The following is a 17269-nucleotide window of genomic DNA, read 5'->3' as shown; positions in this document are numbered from 1 at the left end:
TATTTGAAAGTTTTCAGAGTGTTGTAGATGGATGCTGCTGCTGATCATCGGTCTCCAAGCTTCATGACATTGAAGGAATTGATTCCGTTGCAGCCATGGAAGACACCACCCCCTCCATTTTCTCAAAGTCGATGTGGGAAGTACACCAAGGTGAAGGATCCATTACCCAAAGACGGAGCAAGAGTTGTATTTTGGGCACCAAAAACTCGGCAGAGGGAAGCTGACGACGATGACATAGATGTTGAAATTCCGTACCAAGGATTATTTGAGTTCATTGACAAGTTTGTTATCAGCAAAGTTAGGCTGTGGATTGACCGGCTACTTGGGGAGATACTGTGCTTACCAAAGTATGATGCATACCATTACCATAAGTAGACAGATTTAGAAGACAACCTTGATTATGAATCTTGTTTTGTTTTACTAGGTTTGTGAATACTTGTTCCGTTAGATAGATGCAAACTGTGTCTTGCTAATTGTCTGACTTTAGGATTTCCATTTTATATGGTGCTTTGCTGATACAAGATGATGGAAAAACAAGTTTATTTGTTATTTGATGGCAACGCAACAGCGTTAACACCTATAGATATGCAACCTAATAACTTTAGAATTTCATTAGTAAACCGAACTGGAATTTCGTGAGTGAATGGAACTTGAATTTCACGTAAAGAGACTTGAAATTTTATTTGTAAAGAAGAGAGAACTGAAATTTCATGATACATCAACCTATCAAAATAAAAATCTACCTTCATTACGAAATTTATATGCTAGTTTGTACATGAAAAAAAATCAATCACAAGTCACAGCCAGCATATAAAGTGTTTAGGTCTTGCCATTAAACAAGCCTTAAACCTTTTCCTATACTACAAATTCGAAATCATTTCTTCTGTGAATTAGTTCATATACTTCTCCAAATTCAACTATGCCCTGGGTTTCCTACTGGTTTATGAATCGGATTATTGGACTTGAATAGCACATAATCTCCAATTCCAGCCGATACTTTTAACAGAAACATTATTTTGTGATATTATTCTTCGTGGTTTTGCATTGGGCCCACAAATTCAAAAGTTTATAAGCCCACCTTATACCCGAACCTCAGGCCCATTATATTTTGTAAGTGGTCCGCGTGTTCCATGACGACCTAACGGTGTCGTTTCAAGCAAATATTCGCGCTTCATCATTCCATTCCACTCCTCCTTCCCAACTCTCTTCTTTCGCCGTCTCTCTTTTCTCGTCTTTCAAGTGTTAGGAAGACTGAAACTCAGCTATGGCCTTAACCAAATCAAAGCTGCATTTTCGGCACCTTCTCTCTCCTATCTGTCCCCATATTCTCAAACCGTACTCTTTCTCTTCAGCTTCAGAACTACATCTCCAAGAGGACGACACCCCAGATGATAATTCCCAAACTGCCCCTATCCCCAAGTTATCTGCCGAAGAAACCCTAATCGCCGACAAATTCCACGCCCTAATTAAAGACCACCACCGCAATAACCCTAATCCAAATCCTAACCCCACTCCCCCGAACCCTAGCTTCACAATCCCAGCTCTCTCGCACGACTTCTCTCAAATCTCCGCCGCCCATTCCAAATCTCCGTCTATCGTCCGCCGCGTCCTTGATAAGTGCGGCTCTGTCCGCCATGGCATCCCCCTGGTCCAAGCCGTTGCTTTCTTTAACTGGGCCACGGCCCGCGACGGGTTTGATCACAAGTCGGAGCCATACAACGAAATGGTCGACCTCGCTGGCAAGGTCAGGCAGTTCGATTTGGCTTGGCACGTGATCGACTTGATGAAAGCTCGGAATGTGGAAATTACGGTGGAGACTTTCTCGATTCTTGTTAGGCGCTACGTGAGGGCCGGATTGGCTGCGGAGGCGGTGCTCGCCTTTAATCGTATGGAAGACTATGGATGTAAGCCTGATAAGATTGCTTTCTCAATTGTGATTGGTATTCTTTGTAAGAAGAGGAGGGCCAGTGAAGCGCAGTCGTTTTTTGATAGTTTGAAGCATAAGTTTGAGCCTGATGTTATTTTGTACACTAGCTTGGTTCATGGTTGGTGTCGAGCTGGTAATATAGCGGAGGCGGAGAGGATATTTCGGGACATGAGTACGGCGGGGATCAATCCCAATGTGTATACTTACAGCATTGTGATCGATGCTTTGTGTAGGTGTGGCCAAATTACGCGTGCGCATGATGTTTTTGCGGAGATGATCGATGACGGATGCCAACCGAATTCGGTTACTTTCAATAATCTAATGCGGGTTCATGCTAAGGCTGGCCGGACCGAAAAGGTGCAGCAAGTTTACAATCAGATGCAGAGGCTGGGGTGCAATGCGGACGTCATTACTTATAATTTTCTCATTGAGTGTCATTGCAAGGATCATAATCTTGCGGATGCGCTTAAGGTGTTTGATTCGATGGTTAAGAAAGGCTTCAGCCCAAATGCATCGACTTTCAATCCCATATTTAGATGCATTGCAAAATTGAAGGACGTGAATGGCGCTCACAGATTGTATGCTAGGGTGAAGGAGTTGAAATGCGAATTGAACACGGTGACCTACAATATATTGATGCAGATGTTTGTGGTGTCGAAATCGACTCATATGGTACTCAAGATGAAGATGGAAATGGAGGAGAATGAAGTTGAGCCGAATGTGAACACGTACAATATTTTGATCTCCATGTATTGTGCAATGGGGCACTGGAACAAGGCCTACTCGTTTTTCAGGGAGATGATTGAGGAGAAATGCTTAAAACCAAGTCTGCAGGTTTATGAGACAGTCCTCAAGCAGTTGAGGGAGGCAGGGCAGTTGAAGAAGCATGAGGAATTGGTGGAAAAGATGGTTGATAGGGGCTTTGTTACTCGACCATTGGCATTGTAGTCTGTACAAGTAGCTTAGCATCTTCTTTGCTTTCATTAGATCAGTTGATGGATTAGGCGATCGTGCAATGCAGTCTTCCTGTTTTTTTGAATTTATGGTGTCGAGTTTGGTAATATGCTAGTATGCTAGTGTATGCTTGGGAGTTGGGATGACAATTTTGACGATTTCTTACCGAAAATTGTAACATATCTGAGCTTCCTGTAATCTTTTTGTTTATTGTATGATATTGTTAAAATTTTCCATGAGTTCTTTCAATCTATTCATAGACTTAAGAACTTTTCCCCACATTGCTCGACGCTGATTATGACAACCACTGATAATGAGAAATATTCACGGTTAATCAATCTCAAAAATTCACTGGCCCATGCTCAGTTTTTTGACAAAGTCAAGTGAGGGTGTGCAAACACAAAATGGGCAATGTAGTAACATTCAGAAACTCAACAAATTAAGAAATACAATGCAGAGTTCTTCATTTTCCCCTATTCAGGATGACCTTGCATGTCAAGCATCTCGTCTAGACGTTTTAATCTCTCCAATCCTTCACTAAGAAAAAAACGAATCCTTTGCCTGTCATTGCAGTGCCGGTTATTCTCCAGTTCTTGTCTAATCGTTGATCTTAGTTCACCTGTAAACATCAACTGCGTTTCCATCAAAATCTCAAAAGAGCACACAGAACCTGCCTGAGAACTATCAACAAAAGAATATTTGATGTTCTAAGAAGCACATCATTGATCTGTGCGTGTGTGAGTGATTATAAGTTTCAGATGAAGGATAGTGTCAATTCATGTGCAAGTGTATGTACCAATAGCAATATAGACGAAAGATGCATTGTGCAAATGCAAAATACTACCACTTACGAAAGATGCATTGCGGGACACACAGAAAGTCATTTGTTAAATGTTTGTTACTGGGGGAAGTGATAAGCATCGGTTGGTTTCTAAGGTGGTGGTGATGATGATGGGCAAGGAAGAATAGTTTATATGATGTACAAGTTGTATCTGTTTGCTGAATAACAGGTTGTTTGAAGCAAGTAAAAAATGACCTCTAGCATCAACAGGGGCTCTTCGTGTAATCCTCAGTGCTTGCCTATACAGCTTCAACACTCGAGCACGGAGAAGGAAGTCCTGCAAATCAAGGGCAAGAGCCATGATACTACCAGACTCCTTCCCTCAAAAACCACATTACCATGTCATTTTCAGACAATAAACCCAAATTCCATATAAAACATTTCCTCATCTCCAAATTGTAAGACCTAAACCTAACCTAACCTAACACAGCTGTAGATGAAAACTATAATTCCTGCATGAAAGAAGTGAACTAACAAAACCACCAGCTGTTGTTGAGCTATTATCATCTTTATTTTATCTTTAATTACATTTTTTTGGAAATGAAATTTAGATCAGACATCGGAGCCTCATTTCTGGAATTTCCAACTAATCGTAGAACTCGATTTGACCCAATTACAGCTACACCTAGGATTTCACAAATGGAGAAGAAGGAACATAAATTACTTGAATTTAAATGAAACATAAATAGGCAATATCTGCATACCTTGAGCTCGAGGCAAAGAAAATGAAGGGGGTTGAAACTTGAAGCAGTAGCGGGAGCTGGATGGTCAGAGGAGTTCACCTTCACAGACAGTTGGGTGCTGTGCTACTAACGACGCCGTCCGATATGGGCTTATATTATATGAAATGAAACCTCTGTAAAAGGTTTATGGGCTTTTTTGGGCCTACTGTAGCCAAAAAAGGCTGGGCTACGTGACGAAGCTCCTCCTTATCCAATTTCATTTATATACAAAGCTTGTTATTTATGCATGTGCTCTCGTATTGGCTTTGCATTGCATCATTGCATGTTGATGCTTAAGCCTAACCTAATGGTGGGCATCCGGGCTGGGTTGGGTTGCTCATGACATCAATGAACCTGGTCCACAACACATGGAAATAATAATACTTGTTTGACCTAAATCCCAACACAATTACGGCTTGGCTCTTTTTCTGGCTGTGCCCAATTCCCATCCATTCTAACCTCTATAATCCCACCTATTTAACTCTAATAAGTTAAACTTTTACTTACTGTGGGATGAATTAGAGGTGTATATCGGTTCGAAACTAATATAATTTCCTCAATTCACACATATAAATTCAATTTGATCCAATCATGTTGGTTTTGGAAATGAGAGATCCGATCCAATCCATCAAATCATCGAAACCAATTAAAATTAAATTGAATCGGTCAGTTTGAATGCATTAAATTGAATCTTGTACAACCCTAAGACAAATGCATTTTGTTGTATTATACATATATTAGATATTTAATCGTGATTTAGATGCAGTGTACATGTTTGACCACATTAATGGAAAGTCAAACTAGTGCAAAGGCGCAACAAACTGGCAAGCTATGTGAATAAGACGAAGTACGAATTAATACATCCGTATCCGATCATATAATTTAATCTGATATACTAATCAAGTTCCAACAAGGTGGACCACTTGAATGTTTCAAACACTAGAATTGTCTTTCCAAATTTACCAATACAAAGCACCATGGTTTGCTCATGCTAATTAATTATCACCGTGCAGGAAAATAATCACTTATTTTTGTTCACACTATCAGTCAAATCGAGCACACTACAATACTCATCTCTCAACCAAAAAAATCTGAAAACATTAATAGCGCACCGTCTGTCTGTGTACATGTACAATACAAATAACAATTGTTGGAAGTAGGCGAGATGGTGTGTACGGACTTTGCTTTCAAATTTGATACATCCATCAACCATTCAAACTTCAAACAACCTGCTACATTTTCATTAGAGGAGTTCTCAACTTTTCTTGTATTTGGTGGACTCCACCTTTTTAATAGAGGTGGAATCTACCAATACAATGGGGCTCAACTCTATTAGAGAGATACACAATGTGAAACGATTAGCATTTCTGTTATATTATATTGTGTCGTGCACGAGCTAAACTCGTATTGAATGGTATTTGACCATTAGTACGTTTTATATTACTATATCTCACTTTCCAAAATTAACTCATTTAACCATTAGACTTAGTAAATAAACAATAATCGGTAAAATTAACATAGCTATTCTACCCCTACCTACCTATACCTTTCCTTTCCCCCCCACCATAATTTGTTTTTATTTCCACCTTTATCCATCTCTAACAAGAAAAAAGAAGATATATTTAGTTATATACCCATTTCTAGCACTAATAATATAAATAAACCCTACACCATTTAATTTCTATGAACAAACTAAAAAAAAAATCCAAAAATTGACAGCTGACCCTATTGAATTAAATTTTGATTATTAAATTACTTTGATGCCCTATTGAGTGTTTTGGGTTTTTTTATGAGGTTTTGGGGTTGGGTTTGTTTTAAGAAATCAATAGCAGTTTTATAATTTAAAAGAAGTTAAAAGCCTTTTTGTTATATTGTACATGGATTTTTAGTGTGTTTATAAAGTCATTTCATAATTTTTTTTTTTATATATATATAATTTATTCTTCTATATTGAGTATACTAGTGAGTCTCTCAAAAAAAAAATTACTATGTAGAACCCATATCTAATATGGAACATATTAATTCCAGGTGATGAAAGAGTCGGAGTAGATATTTGAATTTTGCAACCTTATCTTGTTGTCCTCCTAATTGTCAATTTGTCACCATTATCTTTTCAAAGCCACGTATCAGGTTTAATGATTGGATCAAATTTTAACAGCTCCGAAAAAGGGTAAGCAAGTCAATTCCTGTAATCCTTTGCTTATTAGTTTAATTCGAATTTAGGCCGTGGATTAAAACGTTGAATCTAAATTAAATCGCGTGCAGAAATATCCGGAAACCTCCATCAAACGCAAGCTGTATTATTAAATACCGTGGAGCAAATATGGTTTGCTAGGTCACAAACACACACCACCTAGTTTGACCAAACCTCCTTTTTTTTCTTGACATTGTCAGATCAGATCGTCACACCTTTTCATACACCCTTGCATTGTTTTATTCACATTAAATCCTCATCCTTTTCATACACCCTATATATATATGCACTGCTTCCTTCCTGGATAAAGCGATTCAGTAATTTTATCTTCCTCCTCATACATTATGGATCAGAAAAAAGGTAAACCGAAAAACAAGATCTTGAAATTTCTGCCAAAAGCCGCTTCCGGTGTTTATTTTCACAACCCTCCTTACAGCCCTACGAGAGACAAGAGATTAGAAAACGCCGCCAAGCTCAAAGCTCACGGCCGACGAGGATTCTCCGGCCCTTTAATGATCCCGGATGACGCCCGGAGAAAACCCAGGACTGGAAGCTTTGACGATCACACGCAAGAAGACGAACCCACCTCGCCAAAAGTGTCGTGCATGGGCCAGATCAAGCACAAGAAGCAGATTAAGAAAATAAAGCGTGCTAATGTTCATAATTTGATCCCTAAAGATGCATCAAAGGCTCCGGCTCCATGGTCTCCTCGCGAGATAAAGAAGCACGGCTTTGCGTTCCGGAGGATGTTTAGCAGCGTAAACCCTGCAAGGAAATCCGATTCTATTAACGTTAATCACGATCATGATCGTACGGCACCGAGGCTTCCAGATAGAGCGCCTTCTTTGAGTCAGATGAAGAGGTTTGCAAGTGGGCGGGGTAATTCTTTTGCAAACTTTGATATTAATCATCACGACTATTCAGATGAAGAGAGAGGAGACAGCGATGGAGAAGAAGATGTGAGAATTGCCTTCTCAGCACCTCTAGTGGCTGGTGGAGATCAATTTCATCAAGTACCATTGCAGCCGAGGAAAGAAATCAATATATGGAAGAGAAGAACCATGGCTGCCCCTATTCCTCTAGAATTGAAGCCCATGGTCAGAGCTAATTAAATTGTTCATAATTTCCATTTCTTTAATTCTTGTTCAGATCAGGCTTCTTCTTAGATTTGTTTTCAGTGTAATTAGAGTCCGGAGTGCAAAATTTGAGATGATGGGTTATGTTAATAGATACATGCAAAGATATATATAAAACGAAAGTGAGGATCCGTGAGGACTGTTTGTTTACATGTCTTGGCTTTCTTCGATCTGGTTATTATTTCTGATGAGGTTTAAGGCATAATAATTTGCTTTGGAAATTGGAAGTGAGTGAAAGCAGCATCCAAAAACTAGAATACTGTTTCAGCCTTTTCAGCCAGCCGACAACCAAGCAAATAGTAGTTATGATTAAGGGTGAGCGGTGCGTATATATGTTTCAGTCAGCCAGCTGTCATAATTGAAAATGTTTAGTTGCAAGGTTAAAGCCTTAATTAATTGGTGGTGGTTTGCCCGTCAATTCTGAATTGTTTGGTAAGGTTAATTAGGATAGGACCATAGGAACAGTCTGTCTTGCGCAGGACAGAGGAAGCGTACGTATTAGCAGCCTAAATTTGATTAATTAGCGTTACTGCATGCCAATGGCCTAATTACCACTTGTAATTTTTAAAACCCAAGCCTAAATTCGACTAAAATGCAGTAATGCTAGCTAATTGTCCGATTATTAGTTGCAGCATTTCGATCAGTGCCAAAAAATGCTTTGAGACGGCCATTGCCAGCGACTATATAAACAAACAAATGAAGCTTTTGATTTTATAACCTTTAAACTCTACCGAGTTATTGTCCCGCAAATACATTTACAGACACCATAAAACATCTACAGATATTTCTAACAGAAGTATAATATGATAGTTGAATTTTACTACCATATTATACTTATGTTCTACAAGCTTCAATGAAATTATAATTAACCAATTGAATGGTTAAAGAGTTTAATGATCGGTTACCGGAAGAGAAATTGGTCTACGCCCACGCCTACATTAAACATCTATTTTGTTTCATTTTTTCAATTTTAATTTTCAAATAATTTTATACCCGACATGTTTGAAAACTGTGATCAATAGTAACACTAACCGGACGATGCATTATTTTTGTCAACAAGAAAGAACAATAATCTACAGCTAACAAACTTTGACTGCACCCAATTTTGTAAAAGACTTAGCCAACATGTGACGCCCACTGACACAATCGGGTGGATCTTGGTAAAGGGGCCTTTGGGCCGTCTGCTGGCCTAAATTAAGTTATGTTTTTGTGTTTTGCGCAATACTACTACTACTAACACAACTATGTTAGGCCGGAGATAATCCTAAATCAGAGCCCCAGCGGGCCCCACATTTTGAAAAACTGAACCTGCAAAAGCTTGAAAAACCTGCGGGCTCTACATATTGAAAAGGGTTAATTACAATTTAGTACCCTGTACTTACACTCTTAAGACATGTTAGTCCCCGTATTTTCAATTTTAACAATCGCATACCCTTAGTTTGTAAATTTTTTGCAATGTGGTTCCGCCGTTAGGGTTTCTGTTAGATCTCTCTGTTAACTGCCTACGTGGCATTGTGGGTCCCACATTTTTAAAATTTTTTAATTTTAAATTGATTAAAATATGAATAAAATATATATATATCAAAATATCAAAAAATTTCTATGTCTCTCTCTGTCTCTGTCTCTGTCTCTCTCTCTCTGTGTAAAAATTTTCCCAAACTGCTGCGATTTTCTTCTCCCCTTCATTCCACCATGCCCACTCGCAGCCATCCTCCAAAACCCCCACCTCCAAACGAACCAAGACCCCAGCCGGCAACCACCCAGACTCCCTCCCCCTTCCCCCTCGATTTCTTCTCCCCTTGCCCCGACCCTAAACTCCAAAACCAGAGCCCTCGCGATTTTCTTCTTCCCCCATTCACCGATGACCACCACCCGCACCCAAGCACTGATGATACTAAAAGCAAGCATCACTGTAATTTTATATTCAGCGGAAGCAAAATATTCCAGGGAGAAATCAGCTCAACTGAGCCCCGAATTGGTGTCGTGGAGCATAAATTTCTGGCCTTGCAAAACCCTAAGACCCAAAATCTTTCAATTTTCATACACCACTGACCCACGAGAGAAGCTCATCCACCACTGACCCACTCCGCCTGGTACTGAGTTTTGAGCTTCAAAAGCGACTTCTTCTTCCGCTCTCTCCGGAGTTTCTCGGCATCCTCCTGTAGATCCGCGGCAGACGCAGACGGTGGAGCCCGGAGCGACGAGTCGGCAGATGGGTCGACCCGGCGCTTCTTCCTGCGTTTGAAAACGAAGATTCACGAGCTCCCAGTCTTCGTCGTCTTCCCAAGCTGCTGCTCCCAGTCTTCGTCATCTTCCCAAGCTGCTGCTCCCAGTCTTCGTGATTTTGGAGTTTAGGGTCGGGGCAGGGAAGAAGAAATCGAGGGGGAAGGGGGAGCGAGGAGGTGGTGGTGGTGGAGTTGTTGGGTCGATGGAGTTGTGGAGGTGGAGGAGATTTGAGAGCATTAGCAAGAACGATTCATCCAATTTTCTTTTTTCTTGGTTCTTGGGTTCAGGGTTTGTTTCTTCTCCTGTTCTTGGGTTCTCTCAGAAGCTTCTTGGACTGAAGAAAGAAGAGGATCTGCTTCATAAGGAATAGAGAAAATGGAGACTTCGGGTTTTGAACTTCGGAGTTGGAGTCAAATTAGATCTTTTTCAACTGAACTGGTAAATTTGAGCAAAATCGTTGTTTGAGAATTTTAAATTTTGTCCTTTTTTCTTTTTTTCATGTTTGGTCAGGTCGAATTATTGAGTTTGAGCCCACTTGGAGATATTTTGATATTTTGATATTTTGATATTTTGATATTTTGATATTTTGATATTTTTTGATTTTTAATATTCTATTCATATTTTAATCCATTTAAAATTAAAAAATTAAAAAATGTGGGACCCACAATGCCACGTAGGCAGTTAACAGAGAGATCTAACAGAAACCCTAACGGCGAACCACATTGCAAAAAATTTACAAACTAAGGGTATGCGATTGTTAAAATTGAAAATACGGGGACTAACATGTCTTAAGGGTGTAAGTACAAGGTACTAAATTGTAATTAACCCTATTGAAAAACATTAAAAATTACTTTTTCTGTTGCAAATTGCAAAATGGTCCTTTTTTTCTCCTTATGTTTAGTGTTTCATTCTTCTTCTTTTTTTCCTCTTTGCTCTCATTTTTTTTCTTTTATGGACATACTTCAATTGTTCTATGGTTTTTAAAGTATAAATTTGAAACATTAGGACTTTATATTTTTTTGTGTTTACTTTCAAATTGTCTTTAATTTTTTCCAAATTTTGATTTTTTTGGTACAAATGCTCGTAAAAAAAACTAATATAACATAAACATACATTAAAACAAAGGGTAATGATTTTCCCACTCCCATTTTGACCACTTACACTCCTTTTTCAGTTATAAAATGGAGTGTAAGTGGACAAAATTGGAGTGGGGAAATCACCACTCTAAAACAAAATAAGTTAATATAACATAACTATTGGGAATGGCCTTATTAGCACTCAAGCAAGCAACGAACCCTGACCATTCAAAAATTTCCACAGTTGTAACCGAAAAAAAAAAAAAAAAAATTTCCACAGAAAAGAAAAACAAAACCCAAAAAAAGAAACAGAGTAGCAGGGGACACATTAATTCTAAGTAAATTTTTTATTCAACTTCATGTATAATTAAGGTGACTCTCTCTCATAGTCACAGAAACAAGTAGTAGAAATTCTGTAAAAATAAATATGAATTGGTTGAGAAGGGAAGGGAGCTAATAAGTCACACGGACTCCTTGGTATCTCAGAATCTCACCAATAAGCTCCCCTTTACCAGAGCCCACATACCTCCCGCAAATCTCACCATCTCTAATGAACAAGAAAGTAGGCACCTCCACCACCTCCATGTCCTTGAGGAACTGCAGGCAGCTATCATTCTCATCACCGTTCATTCTCGCGAACACCACCGTGTCTTCCATCCGCCTCGACAGCTTCACCACCGTCGGATACACCTTCACGCAGGGCCCACAGTGCTTGAGCCCCACATCAAGCACAATCAGCTTGTGGTCCACCTTATGCTCTGCAATCAACTTCTCCACGTCCTCCCTCTGATGCAGTTGAACCACAGCAGAGTGGTTGTCCCCGTAATACAGCACATCTCCCATAAGCCGATCTCCGTCTATTCCTTCCTCTTCGTGGATTTTCTCCATGCTTTTGTAGAAGCTGAAATGTGGGACTTTTTCAATTTTCTCTCTTCTGAAGAGCTCTTTGGTCTTTTCTGATTCGTCCCCCATTACCAGGAGGAACTCCACGTCATTGCACGTACGGCTGAGATCCACCATAAAAGGGTACATTTTTCTGCTCTGGGCGCTGTCGCTGGCCGCAAATTCGACGACCACGAGCTTGTTTTTGGCTGTTTCAAGGGCTTCGTCGAATTCCTGTATGCTGTGCACTTTCTGCACTCTTTCATCGCTTTCCACTTTCTTCGTGCCAGGGGCGGCTGTAGCCTTAGTAATAAATCTATTGAAGTGGCTTTGGTTGGCTTCTAGGTTTGTCGACAGAGGTTTTTGTTTGTTGACCAAGCTTAAAAAGGAACAGTGCCGGTACAGACCACCAGTTTTTGGGATTGAAGATAGAGATGAAGGGGGTTTGGCTAAGAAACTTGCGACTGTCGCCATTGAAACTTAACTATCTAAGAGGGAAACGGAAGATTTGCTTATTCTAAGCTAGCTATGAATGAATCTACAGAAACGTACGGGGAGAGAGTGCCCTGAAATTATCTTCTAGTCTCTAAGTGCCAAAACTTCCCTCACATCCACTCGTTTGCTTGTGGTTCATATCATCCACTGACGCCCCCCATACATCTTTATTCCCTTCTAATCAAATACTACCGTAAAGCCCAAAATATCTTCTGTTGTTTTCAAATTATCAAAGCATCCACAAAGTTTGGGCTTCTACTTTTATACTTGATATGGGTTTTGGTGCTACTAAAAAGTTGTTGACACAAATTTAAAAATGAAACACTGCGACTAATTTAGTGTGTTAAAACTCGTATGGCAGTTATGATGCCTCGTTTAAGAATGGATCCAAATCCTCTGTTATAATTTTCTTTGTCATAAACTACTTGAATCTCTGAATAGACAACAATAGATAGGCCTGCCATAAGTTTTGAGCCATTTGGATACAATCACCTGATATTTTTCCCCTCGAACAAAGTAGCCACACACACGCAACTAGCACGAGAGTTTTGACAAGTCAAGAAACAAGAAAAGGAGTTGTTTACACCATAATTAACCGAGCATGCCCAGCCTTAAAACAACTAGCACCAAGGCAGACTTGCCTTCTCCCCTGCCGAAGGAAGACACTCTTCCAAGGTGCCAGACACCTGCCAAGGCTCCCGACTGCTGAAGGTCCTAATTGCTGAACCTAATCTCAAGGACACGTGTCGCCACCACAGCGCTTGGACATAGTCCCACATCGGAAATCTACACAAACCTCCCATTTTCACTTCCTTATAAGTGGGGAACAATACCCTGGTAAAAGGGGGACTAAATTCTCACTCTTACTGTTACTCTGTCAAAATTACCACTTACAGCTGACTTAAGCATCGGAGAGCCTTCGGCCGGCACCACACCGGTGTCCGAAGCTTAACGACTGTTTCTTCCACTTTGTCTTTTGCAGGGTACCTAGCTACTGAAGGTCCTAGCCACCTAAACTGCTGAAGACCCAAGTCTTTACCTAAGTTGACCCTCTCCCAAAAAGAGCATCAACAGTTTGGCGCCGTCTGTGGGAATTGACACAAAAGGCTTCTGTTGTTCTCCCCTTCTCCAGTGCTCTTCGGCACCCATACAATCAACATCACCTAGGCTGCCGTTAGGCAATGCCTTACTGGAGCCACCTTGAATGCCAGGTCAACAAATTGCAGAAGATGATATTTTAAGAAAAAGCCAATCAGTGTGGCTATACTTTGCATGGCTTGCAGGGCCAACCCAACATCTCAGTTCAAAGTACCGACCGACACTTCTTTGAAGAGTAAAAATATGGGGACTTGAGCTTGTCCCACAAGCTCCATCATTCGGCGTGCGCTGCCTTCGGCACCCCACCATACCCTTGCCATGGTCACGACACCCTTGCTTGGCTGACCCAGGTTCCTTACAACAGTACAAGAGACCCCAGCCTTAGCTCCGAAGGTCTATCAGTCGGAGCTTGCCGAACGAACTTGAGTCTTCTCCTTGCAAAAACCCTTGCAGCCATCTATCTATCTTTCAAAAGCTCTTGCCAAAGACACCCCAGCTCTGGCAAAAGCAGTTGAAACCTCACGGCACCAATTGAAGCCAAGAGAAATCGCGAACGCCTTGAAGGACCAGCTAAAAACTTTGCCCACACTTCAGAAGGATCGAAAGGCTCCAATCACTTCCTTGCCGTCAGTCAAGGACCCAGACCCTAGACGGTCCTAGATTGGATGAACCTACACGAACAAATGATGAACGACACCACGGACCCAGCTCCAACTCGATGCAAAAATTAGGCACTTAGACCCACTCTTCGCCGAAGACAGATCAGCCCCTCACCAAAATACCTTCGAATATCTCTTGCCGGTCGGCACCTCCTCCGAGCTGAACTACGGACCCAGCTCCGAATATATTTTGGAGCCTAGCTTCCCTGCCGAACGGCAGGGAGCATGCAGAAGGTGAAGGAGTGACTTATCAATTTTTGGCTGACCCAGCCCCTCAAGCTAAAAGGTGACGACATGTCTTAAGCTAATAGGGGACTTGCACCTCCTCTCCCCAAACCCTGGCCCTTATCTCCAATCTTTGGACTCCCTTACCGAAGGTATAAAAACCCTAGCTATAAAAGCACAAGGGCCCAGCTACAAAAAGGCCCCAGCTACGTTTCAAAAACGGAAGGACCCAGCCTCTAAAAATCTGAATCTACCCTCAAAACCCTAGCCACCACCTGGGTCAAGGAGGCTTGCCGAAGCCCAGCTTTGGAACCCGGCCCCAAGGCCATTGCTCAAGCCCAACATCGCATAAAACTCCATTGCTGAAGTTTCAAACACACCTTCGCGCCACCTTGGCCTTTCTACTAAACGAACACTCGGACCCCCATGGACCCAGCTCGTAAAGTGCCCCCCAAGACACCCTTTCCAAATCTGGAAGCCCCCAGCCCCCGCTGAAGCCCAGCTCCACATAGCACAAACCCCAAGCCTTTGCCAAAGCCCAGCTCATGAGGCCCACCTACCAAGAACTTGGAAACTCGCGGGATCAAGCCCCTCATTCTTCCTGCCGAAGGACAAGCCCTTGCCGAAGCTCTGAAGGCCCAGCTCCAAGGACATGCCACAAGCTCAAATATCCACAAGGTACCCAAATTTCTTAAAATAATAATAAAATTTGCACATATGCATTCCTTCTCTTCGGCACCCTCGTGCCCAGGCACATTGCCTTCCCCCATGCAAGCTTTGTGTCACCTTTGGCATCTCATTTGCCTTCGGCACCCCCGTGCCTAGCTTCACCTTCGGCACCCCCGTGCCTAGCTTCACCTTTGGCACCCCCGTGCCTAAGCTCACCTTCGGCATCTTCTTGCCTAAGCCCACCTTCGGCACCCCCAGTGCCCAAGCTCACCTTTGGCACCCTAGTGCCTAAGCTCACCTTTGGCACCCCCGTACCTAAGCCCACCATTGGCACCCCCGTGCCTAAGCCCACCTTTGGCACCCCCGTGCCTAAGCCCACCTTTGGCACCCCCGTGCCTAAGCTCACATTTGGTACCCCAGTGCCTAAGCTCCCCTTCGGCACCCCGTGCCTAAGCTCACCTCCGGCACCCCGTGCCTAAGCCCATCTTCGGCACCCTAGTGCCCAAGCTCACCTTCGGTACCCCGTACCTGAGCTCACTGTTGCATTCCTAAAAGGACACAAATTAATGTGCAAACAACCAATTAAAAATACCCGCAAGTGCACGAATCTAATGAAGTATAGATTATGTAAGTACGGGGTCGATCCCACGAAGAACTTGTCGGTTTCCTATAAGTTCTAATTTGAGTACGTAAAGAACACTAATTTTACACAACACACAAACACAATACAAATTGGAAACTAAAAATGAAGTAAGGAAGATAAAAGAAATGAAACAACACAAGAAAACAAAGAAAAACACAAACAGCACTTTCTATCACCCGTTTATCACCATTTGGACAGATTCGTTTCTCTGTTTTTCAGTTTCGACCTCTGTCCAGTTTTTGACCTATAACTTTCCAACTGTTTATCCAAAATTCACGTTCTTTATACGGTTGGAATCAGCACAGAAAATTCAAGAACACTACGCGGACCAAAAGTCCAAAACAATTACGGAAACAAACAAAATTCAGTGACAAAGACACAAAACGTGTCAAACACGCAACTCACACACACATTGGGGGGGTTTTTTGATTTGGTTCAAGTGACCTATTTCTATTGCATGAAAGTAAATGGACTTTGAATTTAAATGTGAATGGCAGAGATGAATTATCAAAATGTGAAATTAAAATGTAACAAACACTAGGGTTTCGGAATCCACCCTAAACAATTCTACCCATGTTCATGGATACTCAAGTGATGAACTCTAAATGTATTGACGAAGATGTTCGCAATCAAGACCATGGGTCGTGGCTCAAGACGCATTGATTCTCTCTAATATACGTAAAGTGCATGGTTCTTGCTACAATACTTGTGCCCTCCTCATAACCGAACCTAGGTATGGTTCGTACTTCGATTCGATTGCAAGGAAAACCCATTAAGTTCAAAGAGAATAAGAACATCACAAGAACCCTAATAGCATGGTGTTTACATTAGGTATTCAAGAAACCAATTCACATGGATGGTTCTTACTCCATCCATCTGTTGCTTAGGAAAACATGAAGATACACATAATCCCAACAACCTCAAGAAGCATGCTTTCAAAGGTAATCAATCAAGGAAAACACACATCAAGGATAGATTAATTTGGTGAATTGGAATTCATCAATTGTTGTCAAGAAACCAATTCACATGATGCTCACTTAAACAAGTTCAATCATTTGTTGCTAATTAGAAATTGTGTTCTTGGTTATCTTACACAACTTCTCAACTTTAGCTACATGCATACAACCTAAGGTGATTAAGCAAAGGAAGCAAACACATATCATAAAATTCAATTAGTGAATGGGGTTCATCAACAACATCTAGAAATTCATACACTCAAGCATCAAAACAATAAGGTAATCATGTTTAGGGCTTCAACCTAAGCCCTAGCTATGGAGTTTAGTTGCTCATACTTATTCCAAATACAAACTCGAAATATAACTAGAAGGAGTTTACAGATTTGGAAATGATGAAAGCTTGAAGTCTTCAATGGTGGAAGTCTTCTCCTTTCTTCCTTGGCTGCACCTCCTTCTCCTTCCTTGCTCTTAGCTCCCCAAAAGCTGCTCTCAAGTTGTGTAGAATGTGGAATAGCCTGATTTCCCACGATCAAAAGGCTCCCAATATCAGATTGCAATTTTGACTT

General features: G+C 41.2%; 4 protein-coding genes across 5 annotated transcripts; 2 read left to right on the top strand and 2 right to left on the bottom strand.

The window, feature by feature from the left end:
* The first annotated feature begins 1180 nt into the window (after positions 1-1180).
* On the top strand, positions 1181-3415 carry LOC110768285 (Pentatricopeptide repeat (PPR) superfamily protein). Its single transcript, XM_021971996.2, has one exon. It carries the CDS (start codon positions 1265-1267, stop codon positions 2873-2875), a length of 1611 nt encoding a protein of 536 aa, XP_021827688.2. The 5' UTR covers positions 1181-1264; the 3' UTR covers positions 2876-3415.
* LOC110768295 (LYR family of Fe/S cluster biogenesis protein) lies at positions 3193-4582 on the bottom strand. Of its 2 annotated transcripts, none has more exons than XM_021972006.2 (3): positions 4427-4582; positions 3918-4038; positions 3193-3500 (listed from the first exon to the last, which is right to left on the bottom strand). In XM_021972006.2, exons 2-3 carry the CDS (start codon positions 4021-4023, stop codon positions 3355-3357), a joined length of 252 nt encoding a protein of 83 aa, XP_021827698.1. In that variant the 5' UTR covers positions 4024-4038; positions 4427-4582; the 3' UTR covers positions 3193-3354. The 2 variants fall into 2 exon arrangements, with proteins under 2 accessions (XP_021827698.1, XP_021827706.1); XM_021972014.2 differs by having other exon boundaries at positions 3918-4043; positions 4427-4572.
* A 2191-nt stretch (positions 4583-6773) lies between these two features.
* Positions 6774-7926, top strand: LOC110768044 (uncharacterized protein At1g76070). Its single transcript, XM_021971726.2, has one exon. It carries the CDS (start codon positions 6983-6985, stop codon positions 7748-7750), a length of 768 nt encoding a protein of 255 aa, XP_021827418.2. The 5' UTR covers positions 6774-6982; the 3' UTR covers positions 7751-7926.
* Positions 7927-11404: 3478 nt separating this feature from the next.
* Positions 11405-12651, bottom strand: CDSP32 (chloroplastic drought-induced stress protein of 32 kD). Its single transcript, XM_021972102.2, has one exon. The coding sequence runs from the start codon at positions 12430-12432 to the stop codon at positions 11530-11532; it is 903 nt and encodes a 300-aa protein (XP_021827794.1). The 5' UTR covers positions 12433-12651; the 3' UTR covers positions 11405-11529.
* Between the last annotated feature and the right edge of the window lie 4618 nt (positions 12652-17269).

This window comes from Prunus avium, chromosome 1, assembly GCF_965620075.1.
Source record: "Prunus avium chromosome 1, drPruAviu1.hap1.1, whole genome shotgun sequence".
Classification (NCBI taxonomy): Eukaryota; Viridiplantae; Streptophyta; class Magnoliopsida; order Rosales; family Rosaceae; genus Prunus; species Prunus avium.
This window is presented reverse-complemented; position numbering and strand designations above follow the sequence as displayed.

Coding starts and splice junctions, on each gene's coding strand:
- LOC110768285 (XM_021971996.2), top strand. CDS start 1,265: ATGGCCTTAACCAAATCAAAGCTGCATTTTCGGCACCTTCTCTCTCCT.
- LOC110768295 (XM_021972006.2), bottom strand. CDS start 4,023: ATGGCTCTTGCCCTTGATTTGCAGGACTTCCTTCTCCGTGCTCGAGTG. Junction 3,501..3,917: donor AGCCCCTGTTGATGCTAGAG/GTCATTTTTTAC, acceptor TGATGTTTACAG/GTGAACTAAGATCAACGATT.
- LOC110768044 (XM_021971726.2), top strand. CDS start 6,983: ATGGATCAGAAAAAAGGTAAACCGAAAAACAAGATCTTGAAATTTCTG.
- CDSP32 (XM_021972102.2), bottom strand. CDS start 12,432: ATGGCGACAGTCGCAAGTTTCTTAGCCAAACCCCCTTCATCTCTATCT.